The sequence below is a fragment of the Mesitornis unicolor genome, unplaced genomic scaffold (genome assembly GCF_000695765.1).
Source record: "Mesitornis unicolor isolate BGI_N332 unplaced genomic scaffold, ASM69576v1 scaffold18112, whole genome shotgun sequence".
In the NCBI taxonomy this organism is placed as follows: domain Eukaryota; kingdom Metazoa; phylum Chordata; class Aves; order Mesitornithiformes; family Mesitornithidae; genus Mesitornis; species Mesitornis unicolor.
The window spans coordinates 10,754-33,743 of record NW_010171406.1 but is presented as its reverse complement, the minus strand read 5'-3'; the positions used below and the strand labels follow the sequence as shown (position 1 = coordinate 33,743).

At 37.8% G+C, this 22,990-nt stretch overlaps 1 protein-coding gene across 1 annotated transcript; it reads left to right on the top strand.

Annotated features, from left to right (window-relative positions):
* Nucleotides 1-638: 638 nt before the first annotated feature.
* LOC104534990 (cat eye syndrome critical region protein 5-like) lies at nucleotides 639-8,150 on the top strand (the record flags this gene model as incomplete). The annotated part of the gene is made up of 7 exons (XM_010180027.1): nucleotides 639-848; nucleotides 1,908-2,020; nucleotides 3,613-3,706; nucleotides 4,781-4,814; nucleotides 5,713-5,887; nucleotides 6,780-6,968; nucleotides 7,736-8,150. Coding segments are annotated over 7 exons (1,230 nt in total), but the record flags the coding sequence as incomplete, so codon positions are not given.
* Nucleotides 8,151-22,990: the final 14,840 nt, after the last annotated feature.

Genomic DNA, 22,990 nt, shown 5'->3' with positions numbered 1-22,990 from the left:
CGACACTTGGCCTTGTTGAAGCTCATACAACACTATCTTTGTATAAGGAGGTGCTAACTTTATCAATAGGCATTAGCTGGCTATATATTGAGTCAATAAAGAGTCAACTGCAGCGATGTATAGCTCGACAGCTATCTAGCTGTATCTGAACCTGTTGTGGAACGGAAAAGTGCAGATGACAGCAGGGACAGTTTTAGTATCCACACATCTTGTAAGGAAGCAGCCAGGTACAATATTTGCATTCAATACCTACCTGCTGCTGAAAAATTTACTGTTGTTTATTTTGGTACTAGTTCTTGTCAGTATTCTGTGCATTGAAATTTCCAGTGAAATAGAGTAGAGTTAAACCAAAAGTGTGACTCACTGGCAGAGCAGCATGTACTGTGTACCTCTTATCAGTTTAATTGATCTGAAACATTCTGGAAGTACTCCTAGAGCTATGTGCATAGGGAAAAGGGAGTTGTACTGCTCCTTTTTTCACTGTAGGTATTGTAGTGTGTGAATATGTCTATCAGACACATGAAAGATCCATTCCGTCTCTGTGCCCGTTCTCACTGGGCTTTTAGCTCTTGTAAGCTTTATCAAACGGGTGCGAGTGCATAACTAACATACTTGTTCTTTTCAATTCCTTCTTACAGCTCAACATGCTGCCATCCTTTGGTTTTCTGTTTGACATCGATGGTGTGCTGGTACGAGGGAAGACTCCAATTCCTGCCGCAAAAGCAGCCTTTCAAAAGCTAGTGAATTCTCAGGGACAGTTCCTGGTGCCTGTGGTATTTGTCACCAACGCTGGGAATTGCCTTCGCCAGAAAAAAGCTGATCAGTTGTCTCATGTACTGGGAGTTCCAGTGAGTAGTTTAGATCTTGTTTGTTTGATTATTTACTTACAGTGAATGTGTCGGGTGTATTCTCTTGCATTAAATGCTGCTCAGTTAATCAGTTTTGGTTTTCCCTTAAGCCCTCTGAAATGCTTTGTTGGAGGGATTGTAAAAGTAAAAAGCTGTCCAAAGCTACTGGTATTGCCATTGGTAAAGGAACTGGGTTTTGCTAATGGTAATGGTATTTCTTTGCAATGTTGTTATTGTGGGGAAAAAAGTCTTGCCTCCTCCTTCTGGATGAAAAAAAATGTGTGTGCAGTAGCATGAAACTCTGCTGTAGCAAGCTGGATGTCTTCTATGATAACGTACAAGACTGGAGCTTCCTGCCTCTTTGGTATGAGTGGTAAAACTTTATCCCCCCTGATGTGTGGGTGCTGCAGGCAGTAGGACTTCTCATTGTTTGAGCACTGCTGAGATGACCATACAGTCGGTTTTGGTGTCTTTTTCGGTAAGGGCCAGCAGACGTGGGCATAGCCCTATCAACAAAATCCAGTGTGTCATGGGTAAAATGACATCTCAGTTATTTGGGTTTTTTTTAGATCTGTAAAGGTGATAAGTAGTGATTTATAATAGCATCCTTCCAGGATAATAATTGTACTGATTTTATACTTGTTGAAGGAATGGGGATACGTAAACTAAAAGAATGTGGTCTTCTGATACAATTAAATCAATGCTGCAGTCTGGCAAAGGGACCACAATTGGAAGCAGGGCAGTTCTGATTCTTCTTCCTTGTTTGTTTTCTGAATTAATTTGGTGGTTCTGTGAAACTAAGAGAAAACCTGCTGTTCCTGTTGAATGGGGTAATTCTGGAAGCTGAAAGGGCTGTGTATGACAGGTGATGTATTTTTTCTGGCATATTATCAATAGGTTGTCTGTGAAACTTAGGAGAAAACAATATGGTAGGGTTTTAGGTACATATGGATGATTGTTTTGTAATTCATAGAACTTGTTACACCTGCTAATGAAATCTACATATAAACAACTTCTCTGAAAAACAACAGACTCCCTTTGTTTTTAAATCCCAAACAGGTTTCACAAGATCAGGTGATGATGTCCCACAGTCCTCTGCGGATGTTCAAGCGTTATCATGAGAAATGTGTTCTTGTGTCTGGACAAGGACCACTTCTTGATATTGCTCAAGAGTATCTTTAAAAAAGAAAAAGAAAAACCAACTTTCTGTTTAAGTATTTTCCTTTTTCAAGTTCAGCCAACCCTGTGGATCAAGTGAAGAGGAAATATTTCAGCGGTACAAATCCAGTAATGAGCAGTGGCAGTTCTGACTGTGATGTCAGATTTATGTTTTGAAAATGGCTGGTGTGTTGATGTTTGCTTTGCTTTGTTTTTTTGTGTTTCCAATGAAGGAGGAAAAACAAAGAATTATTTTTTTGACTTGTATGTAAATGACGTTGTAGCACAAAGGGTTTGTGCTCTCTTGAGGATGAGTGTGGCATCCTATCTATTATTTATCACATTGCACTTTTGGCTCAAGATCTGCTTGTGAGCATGTGGCCAGGCCGAGTCACGTTGTTTTTGTGAATAACATCTATACTTGAAAATATTTTGCTGCTCCTATACTAACTGCCAATAAGAACTTGATTTATGGTGATCTAACAATGGTACCAAAGCTTCAAAGTGTAATTTAATGACCTTTTGCATAATCTTCGCTCATACTTCTAGTAATTCCCTTCTGCTCTTCTTCCTTTATTGGGATTTTAATTAAAGTTAGTGTAAATAATAAGTTGTAAAAATATATATATGGAAATTTGAAGTATTAAGTTTTATTTCAGATACAAAGAGGAGAAGTTAGTGGAGGAACATTGCAGTTAACTGTCATAATTTGTTGGGTGTGGGACTGAATACAAAATATAAAAAATACATTTCTGTTAGATAGCATTTTCATAGGGGATAATCTTATTTTAAAATAACTTTATAAATGGCCTGTGGTTTAGTTTTCATAACTGATATATTTAAATAGCTCTTACTGTCATTTGCATATTAAGAAGTTGTACTAAGATTGAGAGGAGCATCACAAGTGCTTTTTACACAGCTGAGCAGTTTTAGTTTGATTAGCTGTTAGTTAACTGAGTTGAAATTAATGGGTTATATCAGCATTTTAGAGCACTACTGTGCAAATCCAGAGGTTATTTTTTCCCTTTTGGTCCTTTCCTTTTTTGAAGTGTTTGGTATTTATCTTAACTCTCTGTAGCGCCGAATGAAACCTGCTTTGTCAGTCCACCGTTTTGCAAGAGGCTGAGTTTTACACTGTTTGTTTATCTTAGCGATACCTTGGCAGCTATAATGGCCTAAGGAAAGCACAACTTGTGGAGACAGTATTTTTTCCTTAACTAGCTCATATTTCTTTCCTGTAATAATGACACAAGATGTCTTGCTGCCAAGTAGACTTGTTTCTGTGCTTATATAAAGAGGATCTTGGAGTACTGCATGTGTAGAGTGGCTTCTTGCTTTTCATCTCATATTTTGAGCAAGCTTTCAATATAATTTCTGTCTTAAGATTTCAAACACAGGTTGGAAATTCAGACTACACAGGTCTGCTTATAAATAGTGGGGTGATCGTCCCTCTATCTTGCAGAAGAAAAGGTCAGTCTGTGATATATGGCTTTCATTCCTAAATAATTTGGCTTACCAGGTAAAGTGCAGATGTTAAACTGGTATTACTGATTTTTAAAATCTTTTAATATAAGCAGTTCTGTATCCTTAACTGGTGTTTTCCCAGCCTTGGTTTCTGTCAACCTATTACCATTGAGACATTGCGGGAGAAACACCCTTTGCTGGATGTAGTTGACCATGACAGAAGACCTAATGTTCTGGTGAGTATTTCTGTCTTAAAATCCTTTGCTCATGAGGTGACATTTGATAATAGGTGTCGACATTTAAACTATCGAACTGATGCTGTTCTTACATTGTGTTTTTAACTTTGCTTTTCTGCTTTGTTATTTGTGTTGTTACAGCAGTTTCAAGGATAACTGTATAGATTTCTTTTTTCCTATCAGTGGTAATTCTTTAACATAATCTCTTAATTGGTAACTTACTCTTGTGGGAAAAGATAGAAAATTCCAAGATACAGATATCTAATCTAAAAATCTGTCTTGGAAAGCTCATCAGCTTCCTCAGATACGTGGAAGATAAAGTAAGCATTTTCTTTCAGTGTATGATTGTCTTGATATTGTTTCTAGGCTGTGAAAGGGCTCCCTTTCTTGTTTATATCATTATTTAAATACACTGAAATATTCACAGTATGTGCAGTATGGTTTCAACTGAACTGTGCTGACTTTCAAGGCTCAGTCTAGAGAGAGCGTTTGTAAAGAAATTTTGTGGTTCACAGAATCCATAACTCAGTTGTATTTATCACCGTTTGCCTTGTTTCTCTACCATGCAGATGTAGAAGTTCAAGCAGCTGTTAATGTATTTTCATCACCGGGAGTAAATAATGAAGTGCAAACTCTTATTTGTTTAGCAGATATGTTGTGTGTTATACAGTGCAGTTTTCTTTCATAGCAGTGTTAAAGAAATACATTTCAAAAACTCTTTTTCAAATGTCTTGTTAATACTAGAGGCCTTTGTTACTTGGTGGGAAAATAAACATCCATACTTTTGTACACAAGTGAATTAAACAGCTGAAACTTTCTGTCTTGCCAGAGGGAGTTAAATAGATGTAGGAGGCTAACGAATGTAGGACACACTAACTTTTGCCACAAGATTTCACTTCAGGATAGCAATGCGAGTTTCTAAGTAAACTGATGTCAGACATATCCCAAAATAGAGATGTGTTTCCTGTCAGTGTTGCAGAAGGCAACTGTGGGAGCTATACTTGAATTTGTTCTGTTAAAAATAGTAGCAGATGTTCAATCTTGTAGAAAACTTTTACTTTTTTCTTATTGCAGTACCCCTCTGCTGTGGAGCTTCCCAAGATTGAGGGTCAGTTATCTTTACTTAACTTGCAACAATCCATTAATAGATGAAATATCTTTATTGTACTTTTCTTTATAATTAGAATTTATTTGTAGATTGCTGGGCACTTGAGAAAGTTGACTGAGACAATTCTAAAATTGCCATGTTAATGACATCTGCCATTAATTTGGAATGTATCACATATGATAAAGCTGGTTTTTTAATGTGTGCGGTTTTGAGCCATGTGTTTTTGAAGTTTCACAAGGTAGGTGAAGTCTGCTTTCCTTTTCATCTTCCTTTAATAGGCTATCATTGCCTTCCTTTCAGAAATGAGGAATGGCTTGACATGTGTTCAGAAATAACCAGTCTTGTTCACACAGTAGTCAGGATGGTCGCTTCAGAGTGGTAGCAGGAGAAGCATCTTTCAGCGTACTGTATTCACCCTCCTCTCATCTGAAGTACGGAAAATTAGGAACTGGGCGTCAGGATTGTAAAAAATCCATGTCAGATTATTGCTGGAGAGCGGAAAAATGTCTAAAAGCAAAATCCACATTTTCTTCTAAGATGAACAAAATAACATCTCTGATGGGTTATTTAAGTACTGTAGGTAAACATAGAATTCACAACAGCTTAGAAATACAATTTAGAAATTAATATTTTGTGGTGCTATGGAGAAACTTAGCCAACAAAAAATAAATCTTAAACCTGTAGATTCTGTAGGGGGGTCTTGCTACTTCTGAGATTTTCTGTGAATGAATGGGTATGCAATATCTTAAAACCCTAAGTTAGTTAATGTGGCTGGTACTTTAGTTCATGGTTAAATCAAATTACTTATCCAGTCTCTTTACACCAAGTCTTAGTGTCAGAGATTTGGTGCCCTGTCAGCTGGCTCCATAACTCTGTTTTGTAATTCTTGTCCTCATAGCTGTTGTTTTGTTTGGGGAGCCAGTCAGATGGGAGACCAACCTCCAGTTGATAATAGATGTTTTGCTGACAAGCGGCTATCCTGGCAATCCCTATCACCACAAAAGTTACCCTCACATTCCTGTACTTGCTTGTAACATGGATCTGATGTGGGTAGCTGAAGCACAGTCTCCGCGGTAAGTGCAATTGTAACACGTGTGTATGTGGTGATATGTTTGGGGTTCCTCGTTTCTTCAGTTATATTCAGTTAATACCTACGTGCATTAGAAGTTACCTGGCAGCTGCTCTTAAGAACTATGTTACTGTACATATAACTGTTGTATAGCAACCTTTTATTCTTCTTTTGTGTTTCTGATAATTCGGTATTTCTCAAGTGATACATATTAATTAAACCCTAATATCACACCCTGAGTTCAGTAATGAAGTAAAACTGCTTTCTTTCATCATGAGATTGCATCTTCTAAATTGCTGATTTGCTGGTGTGGTTGATGACCAATCGTCACTGTTTGTACCTTGATGACTGAGTGAGTTACCGAAATCATGCTGTAAAATTAGAGTCTGTTCCTTGATCCTCCTTTGCATCTGTTTTTTTAGAGACACTCATGAAGTTTTTTTGTTTCCATATTACAAGCGGGTCTTGTGTTTAAGGAGAGATCAGTTTTGCTTCTGTTGGACTCCAACTTTCCTTTTCTGTTTCTCCTCTTTGTTAATTGAGCTGATTCTGTTAGGTCACTGTACATCACAGGCTGGGCATTATTTCAGAAGCATCACTTTGGTAACTAGGGTATCTACTTAAATGCAAGCAACCCTAACAGAAGCCACTGCTACATTGTAAAAATGGATCAGTCTGTTGTGCTTTCCCAGTAACGTGTTTTTATTGTGGTCTTTATTGTTCGCCTAATCAGCACTTAATTACCAGTGAAACAGCTGTGGAGATGTTTCATGCAAATGGAGAGAAATTTGATAGCTACAGGATATTATTTATTCCTAAAAGATCATGAAGTAAAAAAGCCTTGGGTTTTTTTATGTGTAATTAATATAGTCTGATTTGCCTTTATATCTCTGTAGGTTTGGGCATGGAACATTCATGGTTTGTTTGGAAAACATTTACAAGAAGATCACTGGGAAAGATCTGAAGTACGAGGCTTTAATGGGCAAACCCAGTAAAGTGACGTACCAGTATGCAGAATACCTCATCAGGGCTCAGGCAGCAGAAAGGCGGTGGAAGCAGCCAATTCAAACACTTTATGCTGTGGGGTAAGGCGTCGCATGTCTAACAAGTACAGCAGGAAGTTACTCGCAGCATAAATACCAGCAGTGAAATATATACAACTCTGCTACTTTGTTTCTCGTACCACTGGGGCCACCAAACATTCTTGGTGCTACAGTGTACGATTTGTAGTGTTTTACTTTGCTCTTTCTATGCATAATTTCTGTAGAAGCACAAAAAGTGATCTGTAGACATCTGCTGTGTTTTTAACATTTATTTTTTAATTTCTATGTAAATCTAACAGAAAAAGATTTGCATGGGTGTTCTGTTTTGTTAGCTTTACTGGTACAACGCCAACAAGTTTTGACTAAATAATGGTTATTAGGTAACCTGGAGCTAGAATTTGTGAGGTTGTTAAGCTTGGTCATATGTTACTGTGTGTGCTGTCACATCATAGAATCCTTTTCATGGAAAGACAGAAAGCCGTATTGTGTTAAGGACTGTTCCAGAAGCTCCAAGATGTTTGAAATATAATAAGCTCATTCATGAACTGCTAATACCTATCCTTGATTTCCCCTCTCCTTGCCCCGGTCTGCAATTTTAATACAGAGAGTTATTCACTTTTTTTGTGTGTCATGCTTAATGAATGTGGCATAATAAAATAGCTATAGGATTGGATTTCCTACGATCTGCATATTTCCACATAAAGTTATGTAAAATAGAAAGGGTTAAGTAAAAACTGTAAAACCTTTTGTACAATTCAAATTTGACAAGTAAAATTGCACTGCTGACTAAACTTTCTTTGTATTTCCAGAGATAATCTCATGACTGATGTCTATGGTGCTAACCTTTACAATCGCTATCTTGAAGAGAACTCCAGAAAAGGTTCCAAATCATGGATTCAGGCCAAAGTTGCTGGTGGCAGAGGATCTGCCACTCTGTCTCAAGATGATGAAATAGGGAACAGTTGGGAGAATGAATTAGCAGCTGCAGCTGCTGCCCACTGTAGGTCTGTTCTGGTTTGTACTGGGGTTTACAACCCTCACACCCAGGTACCCTTGGATACCAGGGACAGCATAGCTGAAACTGTGTTTCACGGCCACAGAGATTTTCGATTTGATCCTGGTTTGGTAGAACCGGATCATATTGTACCAGATGTCAATGCTGCTGTCGACCTGGTCTTCCAGCTGGAGAAATTTGCACCTAATCGAGATGATGTGATTTCTTAAGGACTACTCAGTGCTGTGCTTTTCTTCCCATAAACCACACTGTGCTTTAAAATCATGCCACAAACTGCTGCTTTCTGAAGTGTTTAACTTTTAAAGTAGTACAATCTTATATTAAGTATACTTACTAATAATATACTTAGGTATATTAATATACTTGATATAAGTATATTAAGTATCAATAATGCTTTTTAAAATACTTTGAAATATGTTATTTCTTGCTTTAGTTGCCCTTTATTGTACTTCTGTTCATTATGTTAGGTACCTTAATGGCAATTTTTCGTTACAGCTTGTGCATGTTATTGATACTTAAATTCCCACATGACAGTACATTCTGTCTTGTTTTTTTTCTGGAAGATTTAGCTTCTAGGTATTTGGGTTCCTGAGGATATCTGATAGGGGCGCTGGGGTCATTCCCACAATGACAAATTGGCTGGTACAGAGCACAACGTGTGTTACTGCTTGGTATTCTGCAGGTCATGAGCGTTCTTTCAAATTAGCGCCAGGTTCAGGTCTGTTCTGCTGCTTTGTGCTTGCTCACGTATAACCCTGCAGCCTTTCTTTTTGTCTGTTTTACCATGTGTCTGGAGCTGCCATTGCTTCACTCTACTCTGATGTGTAAAGCCTTAATAGAAATGCCTTTGTAAGACAGAGAAGGCCGACTTGTTAACACCGTTTTTAAAACTCCCAACTGAGCTGAACAGTCATGTAAGAAAAGCAGCTGACACTGGGTGTCCTGTGTGGCATAATACCTGGCCTTTTTTTCTATGCCTTTTTATCTGCACTTTTTTGAGGAATTTAGTATCTTAGAAAGCTTTAGCAGTTATACTTCAGGCGTTTCCATCAGTTGGACTTTTCTGCTGAATGAGTGACTACTGTTTGGGCAAAAAGTGCCTAGTAATTTACTTGAAGCTTCATACCACTGTGGTGATTAACCATAATATATTTCATTTTCTGTCAACGTTATATGTTGTTTGGTTAATGGATTTTATAGCTGTTCATTTAAAAAAAAGTAATTTATTTTGTTATTTTCATAAAATACTTTAAAACATTTTCATCCAAAAGATGTCTTTGAAAATATTTTTGTGTTAACTTGTTATAACACAGTATACGGTCTACTTGTGACGTAAGCTTGGAAAACATAAGCCAATTTAAGTGTATTTAAAAACAAAGTCAACTTAAATACAAATGTCACTTAATATTAACCTTAACCTTGGAGGCTAGTCAGGTTTTTATGGTTGTTTCAGGTTTTTATTTGTTTGGGGGTTTTGTTGTTATTGAGTCTTTTTGTTGTTGGGTTTTGAGTGGTGGGTTTTTTGGTGGGTGGGTTTTTTTTTTCCCCCCAAATTAAAAATTGTATAAACAGAAATCTGTTGGTCTTCAGTTTCCCCAAGTTTCTTGCAGAGCACTAGCTTAAAAGCATTGCTAGACATTTGGTAACATAAAGTGAAATAATTTCCTGTCCATCTCCTTCACTCCATCTTATCCTGAAATCGAAACCTGAAAACTCATGTCATGAAGAGAACATTGCTGCTATGAAGTCAGATTTTTGGTGGTTGTGTTTTCTTCATTTGCAATCCGCTGTAATCCCCCTTTGTACTATCAGGGTTGGTGATTCATCCACTCATAATGTTTTATAAGTAGCTTTCAACATATCTCTTTGGGTCCGGTTTAAGGACATTGCTCTAAACAGTGTATTTCCTGTTTCTTCACTGGGAAAGTATTACAGCAGCACATTCTTGCCTTTTTTAATTTGTACAATAAACAGATATATGCCTATTTCTTTAGCACTTTTCTGTAATATGCCGATTATCTGCAAAGTATGCCAAATCTTTCAAAGTAAAGGTTGCAGTTTTGTTAAATGTCAGGATGAATGACGTTGCGTTGTTTCAATACTGAAGCATGTTGCAGGGCTTTTTAACTATTACCAGAAGCAGTTTCAGGCTGTCAGTGAAGCAAGGAATAAAAATGTGAAAGTTGATTAACAGAAAATGTTCAGTTTGTTTCTTCTTTTTCTTGGTCCAGAACACTTGAAAAGGTTCATGAAGGAACTGCGTATATACTTTTTAATCCTCATCCCTCATGCAAACTGAGTTAATTTGAGAAGCGGAGACACAGACACCTCTGACAAGCGGCCATGGTTTTCGCTGTGGGGTTCTTGAGGTGCAGCTGAGGGCTGGGGATTTCCCGCCCAGCGTCCGAGGGCCGCCGCGGGGCGGCGCTCTCCGCCATCTTGGCTTTACCTCAGCCTGCTGCGGCGCGGTGCTGGGCGGGGGTTTTTTGGTTGGTTTTGTGTTTGTTTCTCTTTGTTTTTTGTTTGTTTTCCTTCCCCCTCCTTCCCCTCCGTATCTTAGAAGTAGTAAAATGCAAAAACATTGTCGTCCCGTTCCCTGTCCCCGTCCCCTCCCCCCAATTCTCGCAAGGTTCAAGGTATTTCAAGTTCTTCAACTCTTGTGGACTGAACTCCAGCTTGGTAAGTGTTGTAATATGGGCTTGGCAGACCCTTAAAAAGCTGAAATGCTTAAAAAAATAGGAGGTGAGAGTGTTCATTCGTAATTTTAGCTTCTCATTTGCACCCTTTCTTGGTTTCAAAGTGCAAAGCGCTTGATTAAGCTTTTCCTGTCAGCAACTGAGAAATTGTGCCCTGGGAGTTTTAAGAGATGAGTTCAAGAGTTTGGTGCTCTTGGAACCTCTCCAAGCTGCTGGGAAACCCCTAGCTGTGCTGTAAATGGTTTCAAATGGATCACAAATATGCAGTTGTAGTAAGAGCTATGTTTTGTTTTTGGGGTTTGTGCACTTTATAAATCTGACAGTTTGGGCTTTATCCCACAAGAAAATAAGCAACTGTGGCATGGAAGTGACACAGTTGTTTCTGTAAATTATGGAGAGACTGCACAGGTGAAAGGCCCTGGAGCATTTGATTCACAGAAACAGCCTGCTAAACTTTGACTTTTCCAGTGTAAGTTATTTTTGTTCCCAACAGCTAGGATTGCATCTCAGTTGAGTCCATTAGTTGTTCGAACTGCAGCTCCAAGCACAATATCTGCATGTAAGTAGCACCAAAACATTCACCTTTGTGATGGTTGAATATAGGTTTGTATGAAGTGCAAATACTATTGAAATTAATGTACATGTGTATATTGCTTTAAATTACACTAATTGCACAGGCAGCTGAAAGTATGTGAGCTGGCCCAGGCCTTTGATTGACTTAGCTTTCCACAGACCCTGTCTTCTGTGTGCTGGTTAAAAGCAAGAATGCTGTGTTGTTATGTTGAGTGCAGCGTAGGTATTTTGTCCCCCAACTTAGTCTCACCAGGGATTAAAGGAAGGTGCAAATGGTGACCTGAGTAACATAACACACTGAGGACAGTTGCTGAAAGATGCAGAAACTCCTTTCCTTCAATGTCATAGACAAGAAGCCAGGCTTACAAGAGTTTCTTCAAAACTCAGTGATGTGCTTGTATGTTCTGTAACTTGAACAGAAATGGGTACTAACAGTCTTTGTTGTATGGCATCAGTGCATATCTTACACAGTCTGTATTAAAAACTTTTGTCTATACACAGATGAATTCTTGAGTGACGAAATAGATCCTGTTGTCAACTTTGAAATAGCCTGCTCGTTGAACGTTTCACAAGAGTGTTTCTGTGGCCACTTCTTTGACTAAAAGGAATAAGTACATATTCAAAATAGCACAGATGGCTTTACTTTGTGTAATTAAGACCACCTGAGGCTTAGCTGGTCTTAATTAAGTTCTCCTCCTTGCATTTTGTTGGTCTTGCATGCCAAGCTCAGAATCCAGTGTCACATGCTAAACACACCTTACAGTTTTAACACCCAGTTAGGTATCCTGCAGATTTATCTACTGACCTCTTTCTGAAGCAGAAGCAGCACCTGTTGGATAGGTAAAAATATTTCTCAGAATAAGTAATGGATTTTCAATAGGGCTTTGGTCTTGTGTCTTGTTTTATAAGAGTGTATCTGTGAATATATTTTCTGCTAGTTTAACAGCTATGTTTCTGAGCATAGATGGAGAGAAAAAAATACTCAGTGAACTTGGACTATAAAAAAATAAGGGTACTTTTTTCTTCAGGTGCAAGTTACATAATCGTCCTGGTTTTGCTGGGATTGAATTGTAGAATTCCCTTTTAAAGTTTCGGCAGAGCTAGACTGCTGAAAAAGCTGCAGTGTTCGAGGATAAAATTGGTTTTGTTCTCATTGGCAGATGTTTATGTTTTTCAGGGTTCTGTTGTTCAGTCTTCTACCAGCACCTGTGGTTATAGTTACTTCTGTGGGTTTTTTTTTTTCTCCTTCTCTCTACACAAGAGAAAGAGGAGGGGAAGCAAGAACTCGTGACTCTGTGGAACAGGTGACCCAGGACAGATGATCTGGGTATGATCCAAGCTGACCAATAAAGATGTATTCTATCCCATAAATGTCACACTCACTATAAATTGGGGAGTTTGTAGGGGTCGACCCCTCCCTTCACCTTTCTTCATCTCTTTGTTCCTCCTTTGATCCCTTCCTTTCTCCTTTGGGATGGCAGCTCATCTTGGTTCCTAAGGCTTACCTCTCCCGTGTGTTGTCGTTGCTTTACGGCCAGTGACCGCTGTTTGTGAGCTGAGTATAACTTTGATTGCTGTATTATTGTTGGTCCTATTCTTGTAAATTGACATTATTATTATCTACGTTTGGGTTGTCTTAATTATTAAATAGTCTTTATCTCAACTGATAAGTTCTTTATTTTTAATATTCAGATGTTCTCCCCCATCCCAGCAGGGAGCGGGGAGGGTGAGCAAATGAACTGTGTGGTGGTTTAGCTCCTTGCCGTGTTAAACCACAATGATGAAGGCCAGTTTACCTCACTAACAAGAAAAGAAAAATTGTTATGATGTGTGTAGATCTCCTGTATCCAAACTATTCCACATTCCCAGAGAATTCAAGGAAGAGTTCCTAGAAGTGCTACTAAGAAGTCCTTTTAAAGTGTTTGTCATATGCTCTTATAATAAGCAAACTAAACAGCTGTCATGGGTGTTTTCAACAATAAATTCAAGTTGCTGAAAGAGACCTGTTAATGATATGTATTTTAGTTTGTCACACACACTTAACAAATGATCAGGCAGCAGAGATCAGACCGATTTCAGTTTTGTTTTGTTGTTTTTTTCAGTGTGTGGTTTTTTCCCTCTGCATAACATTTTATGACTGGTTTAGCCTGTTCATATTTTCAAGGGTGTCCAGGGAGATTCTGGCCACCCATCTCATGGCCTCATCACTCAGAGTTGTGTGGTCTACGTGTTGGAAGACGAGTTGGGAAGCAGCTATAAAGCTAGTCAGTTATATCAACAGAGGCACGTATCCTTTCTGCTCTGGGAATACGGTGAGAGCTTACTAGCAGCAAGACAGGGTCTATACAAGGTGACATATGACTAGCTCATCATTGGCATATGCTGTGAAAGCACAGGCTTGCCTTTGAAGGCCATGTGCTTTACAGGGTTGTGAGAGAACTGTTCTAGGTGTTATATTCTAGGACTGTATTATAATGTTGGTATTATTTACATAAATGAAACCTAGCTGTGTATAAACTGTTACCTTTTGTTTCATATCGCAGCACTGGAATTCACAACTTGCTTTTGCCTTTGTATTTTTTTGGGTAAGTTGTTCTCCTTCCCCCTGCCCCCCATTTAGAAACAATACTATAGATATGCAGAACACATGAAAAAATAAAGGTCAATACCTACACATAGGTAGGTACATTTGAAGCGTGACACTTTTAATATTTCTCTCTTACACTGATCCTCTACAGCACTGTGCGCACCAGTGACATGTATAGTTATATCCAGAATGTTTCAGTGGTAAAGAATGAGTCATTATAAGAGAACTAACTAATGAATTCAACTATACCCAGCACTGAGGAACCAGCTTTAGGGCATGGCCATTTCATAGAAAACTACTGATTGCTGTTTTGGTATCTGAGGTTGTTTTTGAAGTAGTAGACTGAATACAGAACCAAGTAATTCAATATTTGGTTCCTGCGGATCAACACCATTCATCTACTGACGTCAGAATTAAAGAGTCGAGCAGAAAGAAAGGGGTGTTGCTTTGTTTAATTTACAGCAATTAAATAAAATCCAGGATCTAAATGTTCCCATGGGAAGGTACAGTGGTAACTGCATTGTTTACACTTAATTGTAAGCACTGAAAAAGTTTTGTGCCCTTCTCCAACACTGAGGACACTGGTTTTCATTCTTAATCTTCTGGCCAGTTATGTTGGAGAGCTTACTAATTTGAAACAATTTAATGTGCATGCCTTGATGTAAGTGTAAGGATAAGAGGAAGAGAGTTAACCACTATTTGTTTAATGAAGAGTACATTAGGTCATATCTTGTATAAAAGTAGAAGACCACACAGCACTGTAGAATAGGATACATAATTTCTTAAAACTTGATTTTGTTTCTGATAATAAACCACAGCAAGGTACATGCATGAAATAATAACAAAAGGTATTAATTGCCAAATGTTTACTTTAATTCAATCTCTTTAATGATACACAGTACAATGTATCCACTACTTTGCTAAAATTCACAACAAAAAGCAGGTTTCATATGTTTAAAAATATTTTTCATAATAATTTCATAAATAGATGAAGGTAAAGTATAAAAAAATTACTGTAGTATGCAAGCTTGCTCCCTTGTCTCCTCATATTCCAAATGATCTAGTCAGTATTGTGATAAGAAAGTTTAAAAGCAAAGTAGTTACTGATGGTTAGAAATGTACAGCCTGCATCTCTTGAAGAAACCTTGAAAAACAGCAACAGATTTGTCCTAGAAAATGCAGAGTAATGTTAACACTGTTATCATCCAAACCCTTCAAATAATTTTGGAATGCAGTGAATGAATTCAATATGAATTAGGTTTTTATTTTCTCCCCAAGAGGTGTGTGAGCCAGACTCACTTGGATGCTATCTGGTCTCTGGAGCTGTGGGTTTGTATCTGTCAGATATCAGTGAGTGAGGCACAGAAGAGGGAAAAGCTGGCTGGCAGCACTGAGCATATCCAACTATCAAAAATTGTAGAATTTCTCCTTAGAGACTTATAAAGTAGAAATCTTTACAAACTGTTACAAATAATGAAATTCATGTTCTGCCCAGTATATGTCTGTGTCTATGTCTGGCAAGCAGGACAGCTCTCTCTCCATTGGCTTCCCCTGGTTTTGAAATGGTATACATATGTAGCACCATTCCAGTGCTTCCTCTGGTGAATCCCTTCTATTACACCACCAAACTGTATTAGCAAAGTTATTCTCCTCATCAGTATTATTAAGAAAATGTATATAGCATTTTATATTTTGACATGTATCAAACTACTCTTCACACTTAGAATAATCTATCTTAATACCACTTATAAAGGGAAAAAAACACGTATGCATAGCATTGAAATAGGGAATGAACATGAAAAATACAGAATAATCAGGATGCTCTGCCTTTCACATTAATGTATTTTTCTTCTGGTAACTATTTTCCTTTAGTGCAAAATCCGTTCCGCAGAAGTTTTGTGGTTTTTTGCAATGGTAACTAGGTGCTTTTGAAGACAGTGGTAGGCATCTGTCTGCAGCTTGAATGTCTTTGAAAATTCAGCTCTTAGCTCACTTTTTAAAAGTGCCTTCAAATTGTAAAGACAAGTTTGCATGCCATGTTCTAAGAACAATCTTTCATGCCCTTGTTTTCACATACAATAGTTTAGATACCCAAAATTACTCCCTTACGTCTTCATATGAGCCGATATTTCTCATAGAATTTATTGTGGGTAAAAATGGGTGTTGATGTTCACACATTCTACAGGGCAGTGTAATGGGCTGTAATTAGCAGCTACTGCAAAGAGACCAGCTTTGGAAGTATACAGATTGTGTTGGTCAGGTGCCTTAAAAAGACAATTTCTAAGGAAACAGTCTTCCATGTAATGTTTTCCTCTGGTTTTATCTAGAGAAGATAACCTTTGTGTCATAAGGGTTTCTTTAATTGATTGAACAATTAGAAATCGTAACTGCTAGCTTGCCACAATTTTTGGTCGTATGTAAGGTACTTTTTCTAAGCTTAAATTCATAGAAACTTGGATCCTTTTAGCTAGTTATTGCATCTAAACAGTGTGTACTTTAAGATGTCTGAGTGAGTTTATGGGGGAATTAAACTCCTACACAATAGTCAATGATAAGTTATATGTTCTTAGGAAAGTTTAAAATAGGTGACTGCTGTTCTTAGTATCCTAGTCTAGGCTTTAAAATTAAAAAAACAGGAATGTAGGATTCTTTTAGTATTACATTTATAACTAAAGGAAAAGAACGCAAGTTGCTTCTGGAGAGATTCCCATTGAACTCCAGAAGAAATGTTTTTACCATGAGATCAATCAGACATTGAACAATCTCCAGGGGAACTGGTCAGTTTGAAGAGTCAGCTTGACAGGGTGCCTGACTCATCTCATTTAAACGATACTTTTACCTTGAGAGGATGATCCTTGTGGGCCCTTCCAACCTGGTATTTTATGATTCTGTGAACATAGTTCACTTGTAGTAATTTAGCTGTAATAGCAAATTTTGAGTGGGCTAGGTAAGCCTTAGACAGAAGTGGCTTAAACAGAAGCAGCTTTGTGAAGCTGCTATATCTACCTAGGACCTTACCTACCTACACTGAGACTCAGATGAATGATTGCAAAGCTGGACTTGACTGATTTCAGACTTATAGTCTGTTTGGTGGCCCTTCAGTGCTTTGTGATAGGAAGATTAATCCTCTGTTTTCTGTTAAGTTTGAGGCTGAAAGAAAGTAGAAATTGGTGTCAGCAGTTCCGTTGGATAATCAGATTGGAAATAACTCACTTGAAGTCTAAAAATATCATGCCAAAGAAACACAAAAAGTAGCTTTTTTACCAAGAAAGACAACTTCAATAAATTCTTATCAATATACCATCCTGGATCTTCTTAAAGTTTTCAAATCATGTCCTGGGGGAGAGAGATGCATTTTTTTACCTCATAATGGAAGGAATAGGTTCTAAATTCAGCTTTAGCCAATTTAACAGCTCTTCAAATGTTAAGCTGTGCTGTTACCATACACTTAACTAGTTTGGCAGTCCCCTCTTCATCAATAGAGACAGCAGTCAAATTTCTGTTGTACCAAAAGCAAACAGGAAAACTCGTAACTATTTCTATAGTGTATTATTGTACCTTTGGGAAAGAAAATATTTTCTTTGAACTGAGGAAGCACTGATCAAGCCTAACACATTTAATTGGACTAATTAGAAACTCTTCCCTGACTTACTGAGGCTTCACTTTTCTCATCCCTGTGAAGTTACTCTGTTCCCTTGTTTTCTACTGCCTGCTGACTCATACAGAAAGCCAAGACAATTGTTGACACAGTGATGCCTAAAGTTACAAATGTAATGCAGGTAACTGCCTTTACCAGTATCCAAGTAACAGAAACTCTAGCTAAAAAAGACATGGTGAAAAAAAATAAATCACAACTCTTTTGTGCTTCAAAGCATTATTTTTAAAGTGCATTTTAACTTTTTTTTTCAGTCATATTAAAAAAATGCTATCTAAGATAAGGATAGGAGAGCATGCTGGCAATTTTTGTCTAACTTCTGGCCAACAGTTCCATGGACAGCAAATACACATCTGGGCTGGTTTATTTGATTTGATTTTGTAACCCTGCTCTTTTCCAAGTAAACTAAAATGAAATGATAAAAAGATGCAGAGGGCTAAACTTTTGCTGGACATCAGAACATTTACTTCTAAAGTATGGAGTGGGGATGGCAATTAAATGCTTCCATCTGAGATTTTGTTGCTGCTCTATAACCAAATTCAGTAGTTAGGAGAAATCTAACACTACCTGGCCAGTAAAAACTAAAATACCCAGTTTCTCTAACTGAAAGCTCAGTGGGATGATGAGCACCAAAAGATACCACCAAACTGAGAGTATTTCCCAAATCTCTGAATCTCTTCCTACAATGTGGAAAAGAATTGTGAAATCTGAGAACAGGCCAATTATAAAGGACACAGCTCTGTGACTCTGAAGTCAACTACGCTTCATACAACTGTAATAAAGCATAACTATTAATCTACACAGGTTAACAATATGGGATCTTTTATTGGCAATTTTGTAAATGTAGAATGCCTTTTAGTTGATGAAACAACCTAGTATCATTTGAGAGGATTATTAAGTGGTTAGGGTGGTTAACCTAAACCTTGGGATTCTTTTCCTTTCAATTCCACCAAGAATTACACGTGTTCTTGGATCTGTTGCTCTTCAATTGCCTCACTTCTGGTACTAGAAAGGTGGGAACACAAGCTACATGATTATCAACTACTGGGGCAAAGTGAGTCATGTGAGCACTGCCTCTTCATAAAAGAGTACATTCTCGCTCCAATTTCCTTGGATTTTCCCTGTTTACTGGTTGCACGCTGTGCCCATAACCTGGTTTGTTTCTGTGAAGTCTCCAGAGCAAATGACTGACAGGGTTAAACTGAGCACTCTCCAAGGCTGGAAGATACCAAAAGAAGAGTAACTTTATTTTTCAGTTTCACAAAGCATGTGTTGTTCTCAATTCCTTTTCCTCCAGCATATTTTTCACACAAAATAATGCAATATGGTAAACTTCAGTGGTCTGTTAATATATAAATGTTTTGGAAGCAGCATAGGTAAAGAGAAGCAATTTCTATTGATGAAAGAACATTCAAATTCATCTTGAATTAAAGAGATTTTCATTATAACATTGAGTAAAACAATCCCATGAAGAGAAACTAATAAGGTTATTGCCACTGAGTTCCCTTAGGATTGGCATGAGATGGCAAAAGACATTCAAACAGTCAACTGAGCGTGACTTATGAGATTAAATAACAGAGGTGTAAGTCTTAGCAGGATGATATACTGGGGCAAATCAAGGAAAGGCTGTAATGCTATTTAAAGGTGCTATTGTGTGTGTGTATACACAATGTAATGTACTGCAGTAACGCAGTTTTTGTGCAGTATTGCACATGATGATCAGCTCTATTCTTTAAATAAGTATGATCATCTTTAAAGGCAGAGGAAAAAACTGAGCAAGAGCTCCACTTTTCATGAAGTTCTTAGAATTCTACGTGGTATTAGCTGGGCTTCATTTAGTTTCGTAAGTTTTTCCCACCCAAAGGGACCTGCTATCCAGTACAGTGAGTGATAAAAATCATTAGGACTCTTCCTGTTTTTGAGTATTTTCATTTTAAAAAAAATTTGTTTTGCAAAGCAAACGTTAGCAGGTTTCTGGGCTGACATTTATTTGTTATTATATTTACCTAGTTATAAATATTTGTACAAGTCCCATCCATGATGATGGACTGGATGAGTAACTGGAGATAAAATCAGCTTAAATAAAAATCAATACAAAGGACAGCAATGCCCGCACTCCTCAGAATCACATTCTGCTGATGATTTCATTTCAGTATTTGCATTCCACTCCCAGGTTACAAGGTAGGGATCAATGTCCCCCTCTGCGTTTTTGCAATATTTTGCACGTTTTGTATACTGCCAAAAATAAATGATAAATCCTAATGGAAATGCATTATCAGCCAAGGAGATCTGCTTAAAAGCAATTACTGCACCATAGTCTCGTTAATGTTCAACTGCCAGTAAACAGGTTTCTTGGCAAATGTTTATGCTGTGAACTCTGATCATGCACTACTGAATTATTCACTTGATGTACATCAGTGCACATCTGTAGCCTAGGATTGAACCTGAGGTTTCTACCCATAAATCTCAGGTTTATTGCTACTCACTCTCTTCACCTAAGTATCCTTTGTTTTTGATAGGATTAATGGAATTAAACAAACAGGACTTGAATTCAATACTTGAATTACATAGCTGTGTGTGAATTATGCATTTAATAAAAGTCTTCAGAAAGGGAATGAAAAGCTCTGAGTTACATTTACTGCTTAATTTATTTCTGGTCAAGAAGCTATCAACCTAGTGAGTATTGTGCTATTACTAATAGACGAAGAAAGGGGGTTTGGTAGTTGAAATAGCCTTTCACTAGTAACAACCCAAGCACTGTCATCCATATCTGCTACTAACCTGAAAAAAATCAACCAGGTCTTCCATCTATTTGTTTGTTTCCTTTTGTTCAGTTTGACAGGGCATGCAAACTCATATTACACTTGTTACAACACAGTAGAGCCAAGAGTTAGAAGACAAAGCTGACTTAAAGCCATAGTCGTAGTTTTCTAGAGCAAAATGAAAACTAATCAGAATTTGTGCCTTCATTTGAAAACACAGTGAACAAATCACTGACGCTGCATTTCATGACTTCTGACAAACAGACTGCAGACAGATCTCAACCTTCAAGACTAGTGTAAGAGATATATGGGGTCCAGTCATAAGGAAAAGTATAGTACTTGGTCTAATTCTACTTGTTTACTAAATGAACCTCAAAACTCATCTATAAAAACACAGTCATTCACTGACTGCACTGGAAGCAGGGTTTATGTTTGTTTTGCATCTTGTTCCAGTTTTAAGATGAGTTACTGTGTAAACTACCAATCTGAATCTGAGTAGTTCCAAAACACCGTTCTTAAATGCATGTGAATTTTTATCAGCATGGCTTAAATAATTTGGCACTAATCCTGCAAAGAGTGGGAGGCTGAGCATATCTGAGGGTCCATGTTCAAGCATGCAGAACTGCAGGACTGTGACCTACAGATGTAAACTATATTACATCATGACAAAGTCAAATGCTTACTGGTATTCTGAATCTTAGGACCATCTAACCAGGAACAAACACAGTCATCAGGACTGAGTTTTAGTTTTTAGTCTTCATAATTTCTCCTGAAATGAAACACATGGTTTGCTAACCACTAATAAATCTAGAGCTTGGACAATTCTCATTTTCATTGCCTTGCAACTGCTGGACATTTATTGCCTGTTATCTTCAGATGTCAGAGAGCTGGGAATGTCCTGGAAAACTATCCAAAAATGCTATTGAGTACTGCAGCCCAACCTGCCCTTCCATATAAAATACCAGAATTGTGAAAACTATACTAATTGAAAAATTTAAGGCCCTTTCACTCTTACAACTATAAAGCTTGAGAACTAACCCCTTAGATTAGAAGCAAACAGGCTATAAAGCATACATAACTCCTCAATTATCTACCTCAGCTTAAAAAGAACAGGAAGAACCAGAGAATGGTTTATTATTTTCCTTAGGAAAATTAATAGTATTGAAATTAGGATCCATTAGCCCTTTCTTAAATCTTCCTGGTTTGCATGATACTGGGTATGTTGAATGGCTAAAAACTGGTGCAGCCCTAGAAGAAAATGAATCCAGGTCCTTTTTGATCAAAATTTTCAAAAGGGACAAGTGATTTGACTTTAAGTGAGTGCTTTCTGAAAGTGAGGATTGCAGAAGTCACTTGTCACATCTGAACACCTTTGCTTTAACTGCAGAGTTAAAAATAATACTGCTTCTACTCCCTTTGCAAATCCATTTTTGTACCGTGTTTGAGAGTGTAAATCCAGAGAGGACTGCTTCCATCAGTACTTCAGCTGCATCTGCAACATATAACACAGAGCTGAATCTGAAAGAGAGCCATATGTGGTTGAATTATGAAATCTCTTTTACTTAACAATGGAGACTTTCAATCAACAGTGAAAGATTTTCCTGACGAGTGTTTTCAAGAAATGAAAAGCAATTGCTAGCTTGTGCTAGGGAAAGGGAAGTAGTTCAGTATAAAGCTGGGAGGGAATCACCTGAAAAGACGCTGGTTTCTTACAACCAAGGAGTTGCAATGCATGCAGTTCTCAGCTATTCTGAGGTCTTCTTTCCCATTATATGCTCAGATTGTATTTAAAGAGATAGTTTTAAAAAACCGCAACAAACCAAAACCCCAATCCACTTGTGCTACTAAAGCAATCAACACACTGGTAACATAATGTCAAATGTATGACCAGAATTAACCCTGAATATGACCATTAGACACATGCCAGGAGATCATGGCTACCAGTCAGTTCAAGGTTTCTCCAGTTCCTGTTTCCAGTGGTGCAGGTTATGGAATGAAATTAAGAGACCTGAGGGCAAAAACTCAGTGATGCCCGCTTGGAAAAAGGAGCTGTCACTGTGCAAACAATAACAAATGAAATGTATCTGTATTTAAGCTGCATTTAAAATAACTGCACTGGTCCAATCCTGCTTGACAGCAAGTCATGTGATATTGCTCAGGCTGATTTTGCTTTTTGTTAAAATGATAACTTAAAAAAAATATAATAAAACCTGAGAGAAGACTTCCCCACCTGGGCCTGTGCCAATACTAACTAGCAATCCATATGCCCTAGGACAGGTGACTGCTATTTGGTCCTGTATTCAAAACAATGAGTATTGTGACACTTCAAATACCTTTAGCAAAGACACTGTCACTTTCTGGTCATTGGTGGAGTGCTGAGGATATAAAGAGATGCTGTCAGATTGCCTATTCCAAAAGTGACTTCCTTTGCCAACAGTCCCATGCTAAATGCTTCAGAGCTTTGGGTGTGCATCAATCTCTTTCCCAACCATCGGTCTCCCCACACCACATCACCAGTTCAAAGCCGTTTCCTCCACTTTCGTAACTTGTGTGAAGGTTACAGAAAAGAAAATGGTGGGGACAAACGTTGAGTAAGTTTTTCAGAGGGTTTGACTTTTAGGACTACCTCTCAAGAGTCCCTTTTTAAAAATAAGACACGACAGCAAACAGGATTGTGTCTAACTTCTACAAAATTGCTGGTTTCACAGGAGAAGGAGAATATGGCTACCATGCTACTCAGCATTAAGGTGAAGCACCATCTAAATTCCAGTTAGGA